General features: G+C 42.2%; 1 protein-coding gene across 2 annotated transcripts in view; it reads right to left on the bottom strand.

The window, feature by feature from the left end:
* AGPAT4 (1-acylglycerol-3-phosphate O-acyltransferase 4) overlaps positions 1-19,051 on the bottom strand; it is a 72,527-nt gene extending 53,476 nt beyond the window's left edge. Inside the window, exons 1-2 of one of the 2 annotated variants that reach the window (XM_038130368.1) lie at positions 18,162-19,049; positions 4,005-4,235 (exon numbers count right to left, since the gene is read on the bottom strand). In XM_038130368.1, coding sequence (XP_037986296.1) covers positions 4,005-4,182 — 178 coding nt within the window. In that variant the 5' untranslated portion in view covers positions 4,183-4,235; positions 18,162-19,049. Of the gene's footprint in view, positions 1-4,004; positions 4,236-18,161 lie in introns of both variants that reach the window. The other variant, XM_038130369.1, reaches the window with a different exon arrangement.
* Positions 19,052-22,366: the final 3,315 nt, after the last annotated feature.

Here is a 22,366-nt window from a genome sequence, read left to right as displayed (position 1 = left end):
TATATATTTGAATCCAGAAAATATTTTCTGCAATTTAGAAGCCCTAAGATTTTGGTGTCCTGTTCTTATTTTGGGAGGGTTATTTGGTTCCTGTGTGTGGTTTCTTTTGCTCTTTGTTTGCTTTGGCGTTTTTTTTTTTTTTTGTTTGTTTGGTTGGTTGGTTAAACATGAAAGAGGGTGCATAACCCTTACCAATCTTTTGCCTCATTTCAAGACCAACACAGACAAAAGTTTGTTCTTTTGAAGGTGGGTGTCCACTCTTTGCAACAACACTCTTGAGTAAAGATCAAGACATACAGAAGACATAGCACTAGAGCTAACCATTACTCTGTACATATTTGTCAAACGGGATAACAGGATCAAATAGGACGAGTTTATTCATAGTAAAGTATGAGAAGTATCTTGGAGATATAAAAGCAACCCAAAATGCAATATGGGGAATGGATAACATACACTTGGGAGAGCATCCCAATGCTGTAACACATTGCAGCAGGTCAGCAGAGAAGCTAAGCTCACCCTGTTGACTCACAACTGGTTTCAAGAATGGCAATAACTTATCAGTTGCTGAAGGCAACTTGGTATATGCCATTACACTTGCTCTGCTTCATTAAAAGCAGGTTGTTGCTCTAGCTAATCTTTTTGTCAATTCAAACTGGAAACCAGATTTTTAGCTCTTAAACTTGCATTGATGAGAAGTTTGATGTCTGTGGCTATAGCCTTCATGGCTGTCAGCAGCTATGGAGAGCAGCTGTAGTGCAGGCGCCAAACTCACGGCAGAGAAGCAGCAGCCTGCACAGCTACCAGTGCTCAACTACCACAGCACAGCTACTCCATGCAGCCAGTTCATGGCATGAAGCTGCTGAAGGGTCTGGGGCACGAGTCTTATGAGGAGCAACTGAGGGAGAAAAGGATGATCAGGGAAGACCTCATCACCCACTACAGCTACCTGAAAGGAGGCTGTAGTAAAGTAGTAAAGTGGGGGTTGGCCTCTTTTCCCAATGAAAAAGTGACAGGACAAGAGGAAACGGATTCAAACTGCACCCAGAAAGGTTTAGATTGGATATCTGGGAAACATTCTTCACGGAAAGGGTTGTCAAGCACTGGAACAGGCTGCCCAGGATTTGAGTCATCATCTTTGGAGATATTTATAAGACATGTAGATTGGCTCTTAGGGACATGGTTTAGCAGTGGATGTGGCAGTGCTGAGCTGACAGCTGGACTCAATCATAAGGGTCTTTTCCAACCTTAATGATTCCATGAATACTTTAACTCAAGCTAATCTGGTTTGATCCATGTGAACAGAGAAGCACCCCAATTCAAGCTGTACTGCTCAAGTGAGGACAAGTCATTAATCACAAGAGAACTTTAGCTTCCCATATGCATTATGACAGCAGACAGTGCATGAGGGGAAGCGAGAATATTACATTCTTATATTGGGAAGGAGATAGGAAGAAAAAGGGTGTAATAAAATACCACTACTTGAAATACAAAAACCCCCAACTTGCCCAAAGAGCACAGCATCAAAGCAAAATAAGTCTCCAATTTCATGGAGCCATTTATCTCTACCTTTGACATCAAATCGAAAACAACTGAACTTGCAAGATCTAAGGACAACTGCTGCTTTCATTTCATTTTTCAATTAAACCATGCCTGCTCTATTTCACTCTTTGGTTGACTTGGTGACTCAGGCTGTATCAGGCTCTCAAGGCAGTATGATTCTTGTCACCACCGCAAAAGCACACACCTCTTTATATTCTCCAATGCTAACGTCATTGTCTCCAGCTGTAGGCTGTTTCCGTGACTTTCATCAGACCCATACAAACCTGACTTATTAGTCACAACATCAGTGGCTCCCAAAAACACATCCATTTTGATTAACTGGCCTTTAGTTCTTTGAAATAGTTTTTCAAATTAACTATCATTTTCCCCTTTCCAAATATCACTCAGATAAGGGTGACTCATCAAATGCTAGCTTGCTCTGTTGTAAAGCTAAAATAAATGGCTTTAACCTAGACATACTTTGTTCTGACCATGACTGGGCAAAAACCTCACAACACAATCTATTCCAGTGGCATCAACACTGAAGACTAGATCAGCAACCCTGAGTACAAAGCCATCTGCCCCACCAAGGACAAGCATTCAGGATTACTCCCTCTTCCATACTGTCCATCCCCTAGATCAGACTAGATTGAGCTGAACTGAAGGATTCAGCCTGAAGACTGTAGAATAGCTGATATCCCTGCACTAAGTGGCCAAAAGCAAGAATGGGTCAGAAGGTATTGCATGAAAAATAATAATAGATACCTATACACAGCTGTACAGTATCTTCTACATGCCATGGCTTCAAACATGCACTATGCTGCCAGCCAAAATGTAAAAACCTGGCCAGATTCAATACCACTCTGTGTACATGCAAATTAATAGCACTTGCAAACTCAACACTTCAGGGACATGCGCACAGACAGCAAAAAAGAACTTTTTCAGAAAGAACATCTTCTCTCCATTACAGAAATAATAAAACAGCATCCCAAATTTATTTAGGACTATTCACTCTGATGCACTTGAAATTTAAGTCAAAAACATGTTTTAAAAATATGCTTTGAATTGGTACTCATGAGAGTCACTGATGAAAGATAAATAATCCCTAGTGGCCCCCAAGTTGAGGCATCTACTTCACAGCTGATTTTGAATACTAACAATGTTTTTCCGTTTCAGGCTCCTAGTAGCAGAAAAGGTTACTTGAAAGAAACCATTTTGCTGCATTTCTACAGCACAATTGTTAAATGCTGTACTGGAGGGTTGTTTTCCCCAGTACAAAAACATCCATAAGTCACTTCGCATTGACAGTGACATCACACTTGGATAATCTTTAGGGAACAACAAGAAGCATGCATTTTTCAACAGTTTTCTTCGAAGAAAGTACTTCTGAGATTCAGAAAGGCCCAAGCAAATCTCTCTGGAAGGTGGACACATTTAACAGCACATTCCTAAATACTGAATGTGGGTACATTAGCATTTCTATAACAGTTTCTTATAACAGTAAAGAATTCTCTCTGCTATATGTTAATGCAGTTATGTGGAAGTCAGAAGCAGCAGTACAATAAAATTGCTAAAACTGCAGTTGCAGCTCTTTTAAAAGCAAATATATAAGCAAACTGATTACAACAAGAAAACTGCAAATGCTCTGATAATTCACTGTTGTCAGGTGAAGATTCCACTAAACTCCCTCTAACAGAGAACAAACAAATGGGTACAGTGTCACTCATTCTACTGGAATTACCTGTTTCATCAAATGCCAGTAAACTGTCACATCTCAGCAGTCAAAGGTCTGTTCTGCCTACAACATCCTGAGCTCATGGTCCCATCTCTCCCAGAAAAATCAATATCATTACAATCCCTACTTCTTCCAAATGATTACAGGTTACCTGCTGTATGCATTATAACTACATGCATATGCTGAATACATACAGATGCAGCTTAACATCTGAAATCCTATTCAAAGAAAAAACAGTTTATAACTGGCCTAAGAAAAAAACACATGAAATCGAACATTTTTCCTTTTTTCTCCTGTTATCTCCCAGTCCTGAATAGGATTTGCACATGAAACATTTAAACCAAGATTATAAAAAAAAAAGGGTGATAAAAAGATTGAAAGCATTATTGGAAGTGACCTGTTAACACTGTAAGCCTACAGATAATAGCTGAACTTGCTGAGATGCATTATTTGGTCAATATTTCTCATTTGGTTTAATGAAACATGATGGATAGCCAAATGAGAGGCAATCTTACTTCAACGTACTGAGTCAAGCAAGTATCCCACTATAAAAGAGCAAAACATTTCAGCACAAGAAGACATTTCAACAAGGCACACATCTCCTCATACAAGTGCAGTGATGTAGGAAGCAGACATGACCTTTATATAGGCTTTGAAACCCAGAACTTTTCTACCAATACACTCAAGACAAAATATGAAAATACTTAAACCAAAAAAAAAAAAATCTTACGGCTTGAAATGCAGTAAGCCAGCCTGCAGTTGATCTTCCTGAACAGTTGCTTGTTGATTGGCCAAAGTATAAGTGTAAAGAGTTGAATGAAGTTAATGATCAGTCCTGACACTATAAATATGTAGCAGATCAGAAGGTGGCAAATGAATTGCGACTTCAGAAAGCCAACGATGTCCATGATTTGCTGAGAAAGCAAGAGGGTACCTTCAGACACAAAATTCAGAAGACAACCTGCAAAACCAAATAGTATCAGCAGTTACAGAGGGCATTTATTTCTATAGACAGACTTTAAACAAAATTCATGCTTACACTTTAATTAAAGTTAAGTCTATTGTAGGAAAAGGCCTGATGTCAGTATTTGCAAAAGTAAGAACACAAACAGAATACTGTATTTGTGAACCAATTTACATTTGGCTTTGGAAACAAATTCTTAAATTTCAGTCTTAACTCTGCAAAACCTGTGAGCATATGACACCACTCCATGGACTACAATACTCTTCTATAAGGTTTTTATTAATAAAATATGAGCAAATATTTTGGTTTGAACAATATGACAGTTTTGATATGAACTTATATTTTTATTTGAATTGTCTGTACTTCATGAGACATACACAGTCACTTCTGTAATCTTCAAGAGCGGCTCCAAAGTAAATGCTTTAGACCTGGGTTAGGTGATGTGCTTTTCTCTACAAGCTATGGTCCCCAAATAAGAGGTAGGAGCCCCTTAACTCTAGCTTTATTGTCTTCTTCCCCTCTCATACTCAAATAACAGTTGATTTTGGCAAGAGAATAAAAGCTTGGCTATGCACAATACATACAATTTGTTCAATTATTCCTTGACACTGATTCTGTCAGTTATAATCCATAAACCCAGAAATGAAACATCAATAACAGTATTAACCTGTGACCCAGAAGTGTTTCCAGAAAGGAATCAATTCTAAGGTTACTTATGAAATGTTTGTATAATTTTGGAAAGGTCCAGTCCAACCTTAGCAATTGATATTCAGAGGAAATGTCCTCTGCAAAGTATTCTGACCTATCAAATATTGCACTGACCTCCCCCCCCACCATTACTACCACCACCACAAGAATGAATGTACATCTCTCAGCAAACACAACCCCCAGTAGTCTGAATACAGTTACACAGGAGGTGTTTCTGCCAACCTGTTCCATTCCTCCACTGCTTCACCCTCTGAGGCATGGAAGAGTTTTCCCAGGGAGGGAAAGAGTACTGAGACAATATTTCTGAATGTGCTAGTCACATGCAATAACAAAACAGCAGCTGTCAGCAGCCTAGGGAATTAACTGATGAAAAAAATCTTTATGCCTATCCTTTTAGTTTATATGAGACCCCATTATGTGAGGCACTGAGTCTAGACCAGTGACCTGAAACATTTAAATGTTTTACTGCCCTTTGCTGACTCTGCTAGCCACAGCAAAGAGCACACACAAGAATTGCTGCAGAGCCTTCGGAAGTTATTTAGCCAGTTCTTCAACCGCAAGGAAGATGAGGAAAAATTTAAGAAAGAGAATCTGTATTGTTGCATAATTTATATAAAGTTTATGGCAGTCCCAAGCCTATTATTAGCAGACAAAATGTGCCCTTTTGTTCCCTTTATCTTGCTGTACTATTCAGTACCACAGCTGACACCAGCTGTAGCTCAGAATGGCAGAACAGGCCTCTATTCATTGTAGTAACCACTGTCATGATACTCGCAAAAAGCTTTTCCAGCTTTAACAAACCTTCCTATTAAAGATATGATTCTTAGGGGGGCAGACAATTTACTAGCTTGGGCTTTGACCAAAGGCTTTGTTTTTGAAGGCTAAGCAGAATGAGAAATGTTGTCTAGAAGGAACTACTGCTGTGTTTCTTGTCCAATCTGTGCAATGAACACTCAGAAGACAAAGCCAAACAAATAAAAAGAAAAAGGCAGCAACTTTCTTTAAAACAGTTAGAATAGAAGTAACCAGCTACCTGCAAGTGGATGGTTTCAAAGACAGCTTCCCAGGGCAAGAATTTCTACAGTGTCCAAAACCCTAATGACTGGGTTTATCCTACTGTCCTTGGCTAAAAATGATCAGAAAGTTTTTTTGTGCTAGTCTGTCTGTTTAATTCTATCCCACAGAATCAAACTAAGGTAATTCCCAGAGATCAGAAAGCCAGGGGATAAAACATAAAAACAGCAGCTACAAATAAAGACCACAGCACTGCTTACTTAGTGAAGACCTGAAAACTCACTATTTGACATAATCAACATAAATCTACTGTAGAAAGCTGATGACACATAGACTTAGCAACAAAAATAGTCTTTTTGTCCACCAATTAATCCAGTAATTTTTTGTTACCTTTTTGTTATAACAGATGCCAAACTTTATTAAAATGTTACATTTATGTGAATCATTTACTTCCCACTGTGTTTTTAAAATAAAACTTCACAGAAATAAAATAAACAAGTATGAGATAACCCTGATAAAACATGATTTTTGCCTTACAATTTTATTAAGCCACAATGGAATGTCTGAAAGTAATTAATTCCTCACTTTCCTACTTCAGCCATCAAACTTCCAATTCAGTAAAGCTTCAGAGAGCTGTTTTAAGGCAACTAAATCTACTTAAGCAGTAACATCCAAAGGCATCTAACCTAACTTGCTTGCAAAAGGAAATGAGAAACACTGCTTAAATTCTTTTTTTCCAAAAAGTGGGAACAACACAGAGAAATTTTTTCTTTTGACTACCTATAAAATGTGCAACCTAAACATTGTACATGGAATGGTAGCTAAGTTTCTGCTTCTCAGACATAAACTCATAAGATTTTTTTTTTTTACTGTTTTCATTACCCAAACTCCACATTTATTCTTGGTACAAGTAACAAAAAGAATCAGTTCTGATCTTATGAATGAAGTCTAGAAACATGTGTTTAAGAGTCCACAGGAACACCTTACACTTCGTCTTTCTAACAGTTCTCCTGGGTAACATCAACATAACACCAGTTCAAGTGATAAAAGAGTCAGGTCTTTAATTCTTTATCTGTGATGCTGGTTTAATAAATTAGTGATTTCCTTATAGATAATGACTGAAAATTACAGCAATCTCTTAAAAACAAAAGGGCCAATCAATGCATTTTCTCAGAAGCTATTAAGGTCAGAATGCTGCCAAGAAGCTCTCTTCTATCAAACACCCCTTAAAATTAATTAGGAGAAAATGGCTAGCTAGAGCATCTAACCCAAATAGGGACACTCTTTATAACAGTTTTCCTTTGGATACAGAACAGAAGACTCAAACCTCAAATGTCTGTTTAGGGACCAAGTCAGCAAGCATCTTTTCAAGCGACTAAGAGGTCACATGTTCAGGTTTAAAAGCAAATTACATGACTATTCATCCTAATTATTTTCCCTCCAACTTTCATTCTTCAGCAAGATCCACTGTGTTTTCTACTTCAACTACTCTCAGCATTTCCTTCTGCTTAGACTAACTGACCAGGAGGTCATAGAAGTGATGTGCCTAGTGAAGAATTCTATGCCAGCAGAGGCTGCTGCTACTGAACAGTTCTATTTCATACTTCCAAGTCAGTAAGTGTTTTGAGACAACAACTAGAGATTTCACAAAGAACACAACAGTTTGCACTTTTAGAGAAAGCACTAACAAAGCAAAGAAGTGTCATCCACTGTGTCCAAAGTTCATGTAGTATGTAGAGTTACTGGAGTGTGGAAAGCAACATGGTATGTATCTGACAGCATCTAGATTGAGCTGATATTATCCACTTAGAAAGAGAGGTAAGCCAGCACTCTACCTCTTTTTTCAGTATATATTTCAAGCTTACATGAAAGTTTTCACTTTATCTAGTCTTTGATTCAGTCTTCCAATGCTTTGCTGAAAGTTAAAAACAACCAACTTCTTGTTGATGATGATGATGCCTATTATTGCATTTTGTCATCTAAACCAGATTCTTGGATGGATGAGTTACAAAGACTATTATGAAAATATGCTCAGGTCAGATTAAGCAGTTTCAGTAGTGCCTTTTAAATCACTAGCAGTTGCCACCAAAACCCACACATTTGGCACTGGTGAGGCCACACTTGAGTACTGTATCCACTTCTCAGCCCCTCACTGCAAGGACACCACGGTGGTGGAGCACATCCTGAGAAGGGCAACAGAGCTGGTAGTGAAGGGTCAGGAGCCCAAGCCCTGTGAGAAGCAGCTGTGGGAGCTGGGGGTTTTTAGCCTGGAGAAAAGGAGACTCTGGGGTGACCTCATCACTCTCTAAGGGGGTTGTAACCTGGTGGGGCCAGCCTCTTCTCTCAGGCAACCACAGACAGGATAGGAAGACACCGTCTTCAGCTGCACCAAAGGAGGTTCAGGTTGGACATCACGAGGAATTTCTTTACAGAAGGGGTGATTAGACATTAGAATGGGCTGCCCAGAGAGGTGGTGGGAGTCACTGACCCTGGAGGTGTTTAAAGGAAAGACTGGACTTGCCATTCAGTGCCATGGTCTGGTTGACATGGTCAATTCTGTCAGAGATTGGACTCGATCTCTGAAGTCTTTTCCAACCTCACTAATTATGTGAAAAGAGCACAGACAGCAGCACTGCATATACATCAGAGTGTATTTTAACAGTGCTGCTGCACATGAAATACATATGCAAAGCGTGTCACAGGAAGCCCCTGTGCTCTTCTCTTTCGGTCAGTGAGCATCAAGCTAGCAAAAGTGAGGTTGCATCCATGTGTGTATTCACCTGCAATGAGACTGTATCTGTACACTCCACACCAAAAAACCCCAAATCTGGAGAAAGAATTTGTCTATTTGCCTCATGCTTAATTAGGGTTTGAATCACCTCCCCAAAAGGACCTACTAAAGCATTTTTTGCCCACCTTTGTTCAGCTGATGATAAGTTGTATTATACTTCCCCAAGTCTCTTTTGACCATGATGGTAACTGGTGAATGACCCCCCTGTCCTTACCTCAACACGCAGACTTTTCTGTCCTATTTTCTTCGCTTGTCCTGCTGAGGAAGGGGAGTGAGGGAACAATTTGATGTAAACCAAGTCGGCCAAGATCAACACACAATTTTCTCAAAAAAATTCCCAAACTGTGGAATAATTTGATCATATCTTAAGACTCTTCCCCAAAGTTAAGAGAACTTAGGAATGCTTTTAGATTTTTATAAGGAGTCCTGCATTCCTGCACATTGTTACAATGGAGGGATCAGTCAGTCTGGCTGTTTCAAAAGCTGAAGAATGCATACCATCTACCAGAAAGATTTAGAATTTCAAATTTATATACTTGCTCTAAAACTGACTTACTGTTTATCTTCTAGTGAGCAGAGAGATAATTTGCGTAACAGAATGTCAACTGAAGAAACAGAAGTATTAATCTGGGAGTTTTCAAATGGTTATTGCCGCAAAATGCTTTCCCTTTCTCCCTTTCAAATTTTCTTCCTGCTGTGATCTAATGTAGGGAAAACAGCTACACAAACTCTGCATGCCTACCAGGACACAAGTCCTCTGTGTACACATACCTTACTGGCAAAACGCATAGCAGAGCTCCTGTTAGACTCAATGTTTATACAGCAAGGTGAGGAGGATGGCAGCAGCTCGAGAGAGGCATGCAAAGTCTGGGAAGGAGAGGGAAAGATGGGGAGCAACTGCCCAAGTTCTGGTGAGAAGCAGTTCAATCTTGCTCCTTTTTCCAGAAGCATGAAATATTCAGAGAGAAGGGAGATGAACTTAAAACACATATCAATACAAAACTCCTTAGAGACGCAACATTTAGAGACTGCAGCGCTTGATGCTGAGAGGAGGTATTTGGAAAGAATAAACCCCTTGAAGTTAAGCACTTCTGTTCCAAGCTTCTAAAGAGATCCTCAAAAAATACGTGAGGGTGAAGTACATCAGTTATCTCGGGTGCAGAACATGAAGTTCACAAAAATAGCACTGGAAGGCAAGTTGCTTCTTTCCAAAATGCTAAGTGTTGCTGTTCAACTGTTTCCCACACAGATTCCTGTACTTTAATCCATTCATATATATACATACAAATATATATAAAGCACAATTATCTGCATTTTGCTTGGGAAAAAATAAAATGAAGAGCTGCGTTAAGATACTCAAGATGCAGATGAGTTTATCAGAGTTCAGTTTGAGAGTTCAGTCCTGGGGACCACTGAGTCTCTCTGTTTCCTTTTTTACTACATTACTTAAACTGGGTCCATTAACCTAAAAAGTCACTTGCACTGACAACAAGGGCAGCACCACACAAAAGTAAAATTTAGGGACTAAGCAAGACAGCAGGACTAAACAGTAAAAAAAAAAGACAAGAAAGTATATTAAGAATCTAAGCAGGATGTGGGCTATGCTGTCACACTAACAAAAGCAACCTGGATAGTTCCTCAAAAATAACTGAGGTGAATAACCACAAAGGGTGTAGGACATGCAACTATATCACATGCTCACAGACAATTTAATATTTGTTTTCATAGACAACATTAAGTGCTTAATCAAAGGTAACCAGACACACACGTTACTGTCATCTGGCACTCTATAAAAAACAACTCCCTCACAAACATGTTTGCACAAAGTCACTTCAGTGACTTACGGCATTCTGCAAAAGTGCAGGTGGTTTGTTAAACTACCGATTCTGAATGTTTGCAACAAACAAAGCCTCAGAAAATATAAACGCACCTATGTATGTCCGTAAGTAGAGATGGTTTTGCATTTATGATACATGCAATTTTGTACAGAACAGTCACAGACCATTTGGGGCAACTGTCCATTTGAAGTAGAGAGATCAGAGTTGGTCTAGTTAGGGCACTGATCCTCAATGCCCAGCCTAAGAAAAATCTCTCAAGGGTGAGATCCACAACATCACTCCTTACACAGGAAATTAACATATTAAAAAACACAGAGGTAACAGGGGCAGTACAACAGGATGTTGCCACCTGCATTGTAATACTTACCCAGCATCAAGGGCACACTGCTCACCTCTACACTGGGCATTTCAGGAACAGATCCAACACAAGAGTAGCTACTGAGTTCTTCACTGGTTATTATAAAAACATTTATTTTAAAAGAGCCCAAATAAATGGGGGTATGGAAGAAGGCCGACAAAGGATTACTCAGGAGTACAAAAACAGGGCTGCTTTTTAAAATTGTGCTTGGAGTCCAAACATTCTCTTGATAAGAGATAAGCTTTGGAAATAAGGCTGCTCCTATGAAGGTTCATAGCTTATGCCACTGATTGTCCTCACCTTGCTTTAAGGATTATAAATTGCATTCACAGCAACACAAAGAGTCAGCACAAGGTACAGGAACTGCTTATACAGTCTCAACAGACAAAGTACTTCCCCTGCATCCAAACCACATTTATGTGAGAGGCAACACAGAAACATGGATCACATTTGCTTCAAAGCTTCAAATATTTAATCCTCCTATTCTTACCCACAATGAGTTGCAAAGTTAGATTATAAAAGTATCACCTCCTAACTCTTGTCCTGAAACAAACACACCTCTAACACATAAGCAGTTGTATCCAGGCAGAAGAGTTTCATATCCTCTCAGCAGACTTAGTAACATAAGCAAGTCCATTTCTCTAGGCAAGTTCAAATACAGGATTAGAAAGCAGTTATGGATTTTGTCCATTTTTTGCCTCTACTTATCCTTCCCATTTGATGGGAAAAGCTACAGCCATTCAGAAGACACTACAGTGAAATAAACCTTGCTGCTCCCCTCTTACCGACCCTGGTAGAGAGCTTGTGAAAGTTACACAGTAAATCCACGGCAGCAGAACCACAACCTGCCACTTCCCCAGACTCCAGATTTTACCAACACAAAATGGTACTTTTCATACTCCTTTATTTGCCTTCTTGCCCACCCTCACATTTGCCTTGCAACACCTTTTTAAAGACCACACATAGAGAGCAGAGATGGAATGGACACATCCCACAAGGATCTTCAGCAGAAGCAGACGATGCAATAGGTATAAATGCTCCTGTACAACCCAGGATGTATGTGCTGATCTAATGCACTCTGCTTCCCTTTCTTTCTCTATTCCTCAAACAATGCAAGTCAAGTATTCAGCAACTTGGATGGTTCTGTACCATAAACTACAAGTTACAGCTTTAGCACCAAGTGGGCAGTATTACGTGCGTGTGCACACAAATATACATCTTTCCTATTATTCTTACCTTAGAAGGTATTAAAGGCATTGAAGGATGCTACAAAGACATCAGTTGGAAGATAAAAATCATCAGCATTGGGAAAAGGGCAACTTTCTTTCCTCACTTCCATATAAGACCTCTTTATATTTTCTGATATTGTGATTTAGATTTTAGTAATTTTGGGTCATGTCTTTAAGCCTTTTTCTAGGAGTCTAATTCCCAACTCATGTGGCTTTGTTGTTTTGTTTACTAAAAAAAAAAACCAAACCAGAAAGTGCAACTACAGTGTAACATAGAATTTTTGGCAGCAAAAATCTTAAAAACAAAAAATTGTGGCAGAGATCGGGCATAAGTCCCTGAGCTGAGAAATACACCATGGTGACAGCACTGCTGGTTTCAAGCACAACTTCCACCACTGAGCTGTGGGCCAGTAACAAATTTTCTACTGTCCCCAAAACCCCAGTATGACAACCTCAAATGTGGTGCCTCTCTCTGAGCAGCTGTATGGCCCCTGCTGGAGACAACCCTGCGCTCCTGCCTGGCAGGTCTCAGCCCTGCTGCCCACGCTGCCACAGATGCAACAGATACACGGCACAGACCACATTCTTTGTGCTTCCAAGTCACACAGTATGAGCCAACAGCACTGACCTTCTCCAGAAGGGAATCCAAAAGCTTCCAGTACAAATCACAAGACATTGTTAACCGTGCTGGAAACAAGAAGTGCCATTACCTGATTACAGCTCCAAGTGAGCTGTTAGGTTTTTGTATCTTCCGTGACAGGAGACAGTCTCCTTCAGCTAAGCCATTTGCATATTTTTAATTAATATGAGGCAACATTAGTATGCTCTTTGAATACTAAGGAAACATTAAACAGAAAAAGACTCACAAGGCCTTTTTTTAACCTTTAAGTATTGATTTAATTTGTCTGTATTCTATCATATGATGCTGAAGTGTATAAAGTAGCTGAATTTCTCCTTTATGAAAATCACACCCCAAAACTGGAAATGACAATGCAAACAAGAGATGCAGCCACACCAAGACAGAGATACACAGGATATTAGTACTTATTCATTAAATACTGCTTAATGATTTCTTCTGTAGAAAATAGTTTAAGTGAAGAACAAAGCTTCCAGATTTATTATTCAAATAAAACCAGCTCCTGCCCCAAAGAGCTAAAACCTAATACTTAAAAAAACATCTTATAGCTGAGATGTGGAGGGCATGGTTCCAAAAAATAAGATACCAGCTTCAGTGAAAGGCTTGGATGCACCTACACAGAAAACAACCAGACATCCAGATGCCAGGTAAAAATCCAAATAAACATGGTGACAGCTTTACCCAGATATCAGCAGTCCCATTCTATATCAGTTTTTGCTCACCTCTGCCTCATGATGTAAGTGTTCAGAACTACTTTGCCACAGCATGAACTAGGAATACTTTCAGCTTCCTCATTCTGCCTGACCATCAGTCCCCTAATAGCCTGATTTAATTTGAGAACTTCAGAGACTAAAAGCCTTTATCACAGGCACCAGTAATAAAGGGAGGTTTCATTTTGGACCTGATTCAAACTCTGTTGAAGCCAGAAGAAATCTCTCAACAAGTTTCAATTGTCTTTGTTGTTTAGCAAACATTATGACTCCAAAACAGCCAAATGTGATGTAACTACTTAATGATCCTGTATTCTCAGCACCTACAGGCAGGGCTAGTCAAAAACACCTTAAGCATCCAGCAAGATCATTCAGAGACAGTGCTTGATCTGACTGCATGGTACTTTACTGGATGGTTAAGTGTGCAGATGTTAACAGCTCCTGAACATGCAGCTAAGAATCCAGGAACATTTTTATAAATTTTGCACTCAACTAAGCACCAGATACATCAACACCTACCTGGATTTTCTACAACATCACTGAACAACTTCAAGTACCCAGGTCCTTTTAAAAGCCTGGCTTTGAGCATTTCTCCTGCTTACTTTAAGTATTTTTGAGATACTTTTACATGGCCTAAATTCAAAATGAAGCTTTTTTCTGTCTCCTTGGGTGAAATGCAATATTTATGCACACATTCAGAGATACAGGCATGTAAAAAACATAGTGAGACAGAATCACAGAATTAACCCCTGACGAATCACCTGGGACTTGAAGGGGGGAACCTCATAAATTATTCAAGAGCAATTGTAGTCTGCTTGCAGGCAGAATGCTTCAAGACCTTCCAGAAGTGCAAAGCAGTATCTGCAGTAATACTATTTTCCAAAATGCTCAAAAACATGGTAAGAAGCAGCAAACTACGATGTGTGAAGACACGGATAATGTGGAGACAGGGAGAGAAGCAGGACACAGTTTAACTTTCACAAAGTAGCTGTCACTTGAAATGATGTGCCATTTCCACATTCAGATTCCCCCCAGATATGTTTCTTTCCCTGTCTTTAGCAGCAGGTGTTGAGTCTTATCCTTTTTCCATCCGGTGAAAAAAACCTGCATTATCTGCCAACTGAACCAGCATGGACAAACCTTTACATCCACCTGGATCCTGCTGGGAGACTGAAATTTAAGTTTGTTGGACCAATTAAAAGGAAATCTAGTGCACATCAGAGGTTTTTCAAACAGTTAACAGTCCCACAAGCAACTGAAATCAGTATGCTTGTCTTTGCCTGCAACTCCTAACCTTCTGGCAAGCAAACCCTCTCTCAGTGACCTCTATCTCTGACTCCTTTCCAGCCTAGGACTGGTTAATTACCTTTCCCTGTTCCTGTTATTTATGCTACAGTAGAAACCTCAAGCTGGGTCAGCCCTTTTGCAAGTAGCAGAAAATTATTTCAGTGTAAAGCTCTTTGTGGCAGAATATGACATGACAGAAGAGCAGAAAGTCAAAACAGTGGCCTAAGGAGTAAAAATGCTTTAAGGTCAAGTTGAAGAAGAGACCATTAGCAGGACATAACCCAGCATCTTCTGGTGGGCTCACCACAGCTGCTACACTGCTCTGCTCAGTTCCTAACACCTAGCTTTTGGGCCTTTTCAGCAAATCCATTACAGCTATCATGTTTTTCTCACTTTATCAAAGAGGCGTCTTTGCAGCATCTTCGTCCTTGCCACAACACACAGTTACTCTCATTCATTTCCATTTCATCCTTCTCTGACCTTACCTTGGACCCTATCTCCTTTATAGTTCAAGGCACCGGAGGAAGACAGGGGAAAAGCAAGAAAACGAAGTGAGTCAGCAGTTTCTGAGCAGCACACAAGCATTAGTCAGAGCTGATCAGGGTACTCACCAGTCAGATGTGAATGAGCCCAAGACCACCAAACAACAGACTGGTGAGCAAACTTTCCCAAACACCTCAAAATTAATCACTGGGCAAGGCCACCCCACAGATAAACCACTTCAGGGAAATAAACACACTCTCAGCTGCCACATACCAGTGCTGAAAGGCAACAAAGCACATGGGGTACTGTTCTGCCATATTTCTACTTCCCTTACAAAATGCCCGCTGCACTCAGTACAGCTGAATCAAACACACCCTATGAGACAGTTGCCTTGACTGGTATAATGCTCTCCCTAATAAGCAAGACCCAGAGTACAGTACATGCACAGTGCCTTACTATGCACTGTTGCCCTCCTGCTCCCTTATCAGGACACACTGACAGCAGTAGTAGTGATATTAGCTAGGGAAGCGGCATTCCACATCATGCAGCAGAAATCGGAATTCTTAAAATTTAAGACCAAATTACTAATTCAAGGTCTAAGGGCTGCAAGTGCTCATTTGCAATACAAGAATAGTACCTTGCTACTCTCAGCACAGCTGTGTTTGCACCCCTGCAAAAAGAGATTTGAAGGGGTTTGTTCCCAGTCTTCACCTTCCAGCACTAAAATCAAGGAAAACAGAAAAAACAATCCACTCCTTTCAGCAGGGCAGAGTACAGCTGTAGGATTCTCATCCATCATCTGCAAGGGACCTTTTATCCTACAAAACTCCTGTCTGTTATGGTACAGTAAGTCTATTAAACTGTGAGTGATGTGCATCCACCACTCCAGGAGAGCATACCTCACTCGAGAGAGATGAACATTGCTTCAGCACCTCTGCATTTGCGCTGGATAGGGCGAGACTTACTGCAAAAACAACCTGCCACCAAAATAACACCCACCGAGTCTCAAGAAACACAGTTAATTACTGTACTCTGGGGACAGCATTCTCTGTTCTATGACTCTGAGCAAGTGCTAACCTCTCTGTACAATTTCTCCACTCCTAAAATATGTTACTTCCACCTTGTTTTGAGACACTTACTAAAAATCTGTTAAAGTGCTTGCCAACAACACAACTAAACTTTACTTAAGAGCAACCTTTACCCATAAGCAGCTTGCAATGTGTTCTCTCTTCTCTGCAGGCTTCCCAATATATTCTTCCACTTGAAACCTGGCCCCGTCATCCATAAAACACAGTTAAAATTTCATTTTTCGATACAACTTATTCAGGCATTGTTAACGCAAAACATTAACAGGGATGAGGAAAGCTACACATAATATTTACACAAATTTCTAAAGTGAATAAACACGTGTTTAATCCATATTGTTTGGAAAACCACAGCGTCGTATTAGATATAAGCAGCTAGAGAAAGAAAATGACAGCAAACATTTAGAACACATCAACTATTCTACTGATCCATGCAGTCAGTCTTTACACAAAAGTAGTCCTGGCATATATAAGCAGACTTCTGTACATCTACACCAATCTTATCCCTCACATGAGAAGTTAGAGGAAAAAAAAAGGCTGCAAATGTCAGCTTAAGTTGTTTCATGAAAGTTTCTCTACTCCAGCAGTTTTTAATTCTTTTGCTACTCTCACTCTAGAGTGAAGTCATTATCAGTACAAGCTAAGGCTACAATCGCCTGGTACAACTTCCTGGGCCACAGGCATAATTTTTAAAAAATATATTCTTGGGTTTTTTAGTTTGAGAGTTTCTGGCATCCTTCTACCTCGTGGTAAAGCATTTTCAGTTTTCATGTAGCAGCAAGGTTGCTCTCTCCCACACAAGCACCTTCATAAAGTACATCATTCTTAGATGTCCGCATAGGGACTTAAACCACAACTTTTAGAAATGTGTAGCAAAGATAAGGACCAGAAGTCTTGGTGTGACATTGTTGAAACAGACTCTTTCGTGGGTTGTCTTTTCAGCCATCCCTGTGAGTGCTCACTTGTTGAAATAAATGCTAAAAAGCATTACTTGTTATTAAATAACGTTCACCACATGGTATCAGCCAACACACCTTAACTCAGTTCGCGGCCATTATTTAATTCGGCTTAAACATCTTTATGAACAGACGCCGACAGGTGAAAGGCAGAGCTCCTACAACACGTGAGCACGTCACCAGGGAGGCAGACTGCCCCTCTCCCCGCCTCAGCTCACGGACTCCCGGCTACGGCGCACGGAGCCTGACCCGAGCCCGCCCGCTCGGGACCCCGCCGCGCCCGCCCGCTGTGGAGCGGCGCCTCCGGGGAGGCGGCAGCGAGCGGCCGCTGGCACCCGCCCGTTCCCGGGGCAACCGCACCGCCCGCCCCATCCGCGGCCACCGCCAGCCGCGCCGAGGGCCGGCACCGACAGGAAAGTGGAAGGGGCGGCACGCCCGCCCGGCGCGGCAGAGGGGGGCTCGGCGGGGCTGGGCCGCCGTAGCTCCGCCGTTTCCACGGAAACCCCGGCGCGGGTAGAGCTCGCCACACAAAGGGGGCCCGCAGGCGGCAGGAAAATTCTCGGCGGCCGCGGGAGAAACGGCGCGGGTCCGGGCGGCGGGAGAGACCCAGCCCGGCGGCGAATAATTCAGGGAACTTGTACGCGCAGCCCACCGCCCGCCTCTCCCGCACGCCCCGCCGGCGGCTGCCGGGGGGCGGCAGCGCCAGGGAGGGGCTGGCTCGGGGCTGGTTTGTCCGCCCGGGGCAGCGCGCCGGGCAGAGAAGGGAGAGAAGGAAGGGCGGCCCCGCACCTGCGGAGCGCGGAGGGCGCCAGGGGAAGAGCACGTACCTGGCGCCGGCGGGCCTGGGCACGCGTGCCGCGCTGGGGCGCCGGGAGCGGGCGGCGGCCGAGCCGCACCGGCTGCCACTACTTTGCACGCGGCGGGAGCGGGCGGGCGGCTCGGGCGGGGCCGCCAGGCTCCACCCGCCGGGCGGCTCCACTCCGGGAACAGGGCCCCCCTCGCCTTCCCTTCCCGCCGTCATCATGTCACTTCCTCCGGGGGCGGTGGGAAGGGGCGACCTCTCCCCTCACCGGCCTTGCCCGACCTTCGGGCGCGGCCGGAGCGGAGAAGGAGAGCTCCCGGTGCCACGCCGCGGCTGAGGAAGGGCCGCGGGCTCCGAGGAGGGAGGGGGAGCCGAGGAAGCGGCACGGGGGAAGGGGCGCGGCGTAGCGCCCGTCCCCTGAGCGTCGCCGGCGCTGGTCGGAGCTGAGTGTTCGTCATCCCTTACCGGGGCAAACGCGGGGTGACGCGCACCTGTGACTGTCTGACCCTTCCAGTAGAAACCGGGCAACAAAAAGGAGCTCCACGGCCTGGATGCTGTGGAAGAAGATAAATGCCGTGGCGGCCATCCAAACAGCGAGTACTCTGACACACAATATTCACTCTGTGTGACAACGCAAACATTTGCTGGCAGGCTCTGATTGTGGGGTGAATGGCAGCTTCCATGAATAGAGAACAGCAGGCTCTGAGTCTATTATAAACACCCAAAGCGTTGGAAGGTGATGGTGACTGGGATGACACATCGCTGGGACAGCATTGTCAGCTGCTGGGTGTCTGGTTCTAGCAGGGCTGGAGGGCTCCCGAGGCTATGGGCTGGCAGGCGATGAGCTGGACAAAGCAAAGCCCTGTTACAGTCCCGATCCATACCAGCCATGTAGAATTCCTGTTTACCTTCAATGTAAGATGAACGCAAATGAAACACTTGTCATGGTTTAACTCCAGTCAGCAACTCCAGGCATCAGTCAGTGTCTGCTGAACACTCTGCTGGGCATCACTTGTTTTTCCGGGGTTTTGTTTCTCTCTCTCCTTTTCATTACATTTATCGTTATTGTTGCAATTATCATGAGTACTGTTGCTCGTAGGGAGCAGCAATACAAGGCTGCTGCTCAAGGGAGGAAAAGGCTGGAGCTGAGGGTGGCCGTGCCACAGGCAGTGTTCTCACTGGCCAGAGCACAATACCTGAACAGGCCAGTGGCAGCAGAGTGCAGCTGCGCTGGTGGTCCTAGATAAGATGAAGCAACGAAACGGGTCTAAAGACTGTACAAAGAGCAGCAGAAGATAAGGCCACAGCTGGAAACAGAGCTACAATAGGGTTGGTAAACAAGGCAGAAGACCAAACAAAACATGTATGTATCTACTAGAAAGCTCTGACAGGGACTAAAGGCTCAGAACTGGGCTTAAGTGGAGCTCTGGCCCATGGGCCATGCATGCAGGTCCCAGGCGAGGCTGGTCAGGGCTATCAAGATGTAACTGCACCATCAGTTCCCTGACAGGCTCCTGCGGATGGGGTGTGTTCAGTGTACTGTTCAGGAGGTCAAGATTTAGTCACCTTCTTCCCATTTGGCATTGGAGGAGTTGAATCTAGCTCACTAGATGCTATGTGGTAAGAGATTGGTAAAGGGAGCTTCTCCAGCCATATTTTAAATGTCTGACCCTGTGGCTTCATTTTGAAAAAGGGCTAATTCCAGGCAAAGGGAAAAACAATTAAAATCCGTGAATAAGGCACTTAATTATGGAGAATGGCTGGGTTTGTAGCACAGCCATGTCCAAAGCATACCCGACCACCTACCTGAAGCAGCTTTGTGTACTACACAGAGATTCTTGGGATATTACTCCAAGGTATCTTACTCAGCATCTAGGTAATATCCTTAGAGCCAAGACTCCCAAAATCAGGAACTCTGATGCTGAGTATGATAGTTTCTCAACATGTTTTACTTGGTTTTCCTTGAAACCAAACTCTCTGCAGCTGGTTATTTGTATGTTCTCATTTTCTGTGAAGCCATAATGAAAACTTGTCTTCTTGTTTTCATTTGTGTTAAGCTGCAGCTGAATGAAATAGGCTTTATGGTTGCTTTACACCTGAGAAAACTTTCCACTGGAGAGGCAAATTTTAGTTTTGATACAGTACATCTATTTTTCAAAAGACTAACCAGAAATATAGGAATAATAAACTCCTCTTATTTAAGTTGGGGATTAAAAGGTAAGTCTTATGAAGCTATTACATACCATGATAATGACTGAGACTGAAAAGCACACAGAAAAAACTTCTGTGCTAAGAGCAGGCCTTGTGATGTTCTCACTGAGTATTTTCTAGGTGGTGGAACAAGGAGGATAAAAAGGATCAGATTCTCTTTCTGTAAGTTCTGCCCTTCAGAGCACTGAATGGAGTATGTCTCAATTTTGGCATTCTTTGTACTGAGTGCTTCGTTTGCACCCTCAGTGCAGTTTTTTTTCCTTGTTGCTGGTGGGTATGCAAATACTTTATTTGCATTGGGCAAGATTCAAGAGTTGAATCAGGAACTTACACCAGGCAATGATGCCTCCCAGCTATCCATCACTGTGTGAAATGGGTGATTTTCAGTGAGTTTCCCTGCAAAAAATAAACATAACAAAAACATGATAACAACAACAATAAGAAACCAAAACCACAAAAACAAACTCCAAACCACCCTCATCCTCCCCAGTCCCACTGGGCAAAGTGTGCACTCCAATTGGTGAGCAAGCCAGGTATCTGTCATGGCTGAAGCAAAATTACTTGCTTGCTGGTTCTCACAGCTGTACCCCAACCCTGCTCACCACATGCGCTTTTAAATGACTTGTGAATTTGACTTCAGAAATTTTATTGCAGGAAAAAGCTTGTCTGTCCTGGAAGGTTCTGCAGTGCTACTTACGACAGCGTAGAGAAAAGAGGTAGCACCCCTGCTTTGGATGCTGCCAAACTGGTAGGGTGGATACTAACATAAGAATATACTGGGATACACTGCCATGAGCAGCTGGACTCAAGAGGTCTGGTTTGCTCTTGCTGCATGTCTTATGGTTAGAATCTCCAATATCTAATAAGGTATGGGTTATAAAAGGCTCGTTTCCTTCATTTAAAAGCATTCATAATGGTCCTGTTCTTTGTAGACTGAGTGTAATAAAGGCTGAACTGCAGGCTATCCCTCATGCCAGCAATAACAGGAAGTCTTTCCTGTACTTGGCTTATCCGTCTTTATGAAAACTGTGGGAAAGTAATTGTGTCTGAGATCTCTGCTGCTTTTTGGGGATTGATTAAAATCAGCTAACAAGGTCAGGCAGGAATTGTAGTAAGGATTGATGGGTATAGTATGACATAGCATAATCCTTTCCCACGAGGAAACCACATGAAAATATCTATACATAGGTTAATATAGGCTGACAGTTTATTTAAGCATGGAAACCAAAACTGATGCAATGCATTGTAGTAATGATAGAAGTTGTAATGTGGATGCAGGTGGACCAGTTTAAATAGGCCAGTGGGGGAGTGGTATTGAAAATCACACCCACTCCCTGTGTAATTAATTTTTCTGGGCAAGCTTTTCTAGTGTGACTAACCCCAACTGTGACACCTGCTGTCTTCTCCTCCACCTCAGCTATATAGTGAATCCACTGGTTTCATACAGAAACTCCCACTTCCTTTCAAAGAAGCCACACAGTACTCACAAATGGAAACATCCTGTTAAAACTAGACCCTGTGGCCACAGTTAATTTTAGAATAGACTCATTCTTTAATTGAATAGGCATTAGCAAAAGAGCTGTGTGAGATGAGTTGCAGGAATTTAAGCTCCAAACTATCCAATTTGACCCTTTGCAAAGTCTAGTCCTACAGAAAGAATACTGACTGAGATGCCAAAATCTGTTTCTTTGAACATGTTTATTGTTTCACCATGCTTTATTTTCTGCAACAAGTCTACAATTACTAATCAGTTATGTAAATTCTTTACAATTTTTAAAGAATACAATTCCTTTAGTAAATACCAAGGATCCTACCATACAAAATGTTTTCCAAATTACTCTTTTCAGAATTACGCCAAATATTTTCATATCTACTGACACCCACAAAATAAATATTCCTTACACATGTGTAAATATTATTTCTGTTGCTGTTTTAAGTATTCAACTTGAGTCTACTTCTGAGGAGGAGAGGATCCTTTGTTTCTCTTTACACATGTATCTACTACAAATGTCTTGTTTT

Source organism: Motacilla alba, chromosome 3, assembly GCF_015832195.1.
Source record: "Motacilla alba alba isolate MOTALB_02 chromosome 3, Motacilla_alba_V1.0_pri, whole genome shotgun sequence".
Lineage (NCBI taxonomy): Eukaryota > Metazoa > Chordata > Aves > Passeriformes > Motacillidae > Motacilla > Motacilla alba.
Note: the sequence above shows the minus strand (reverse complement) of the source record. Positions and strands in the feature narration are given on the sequence as shown.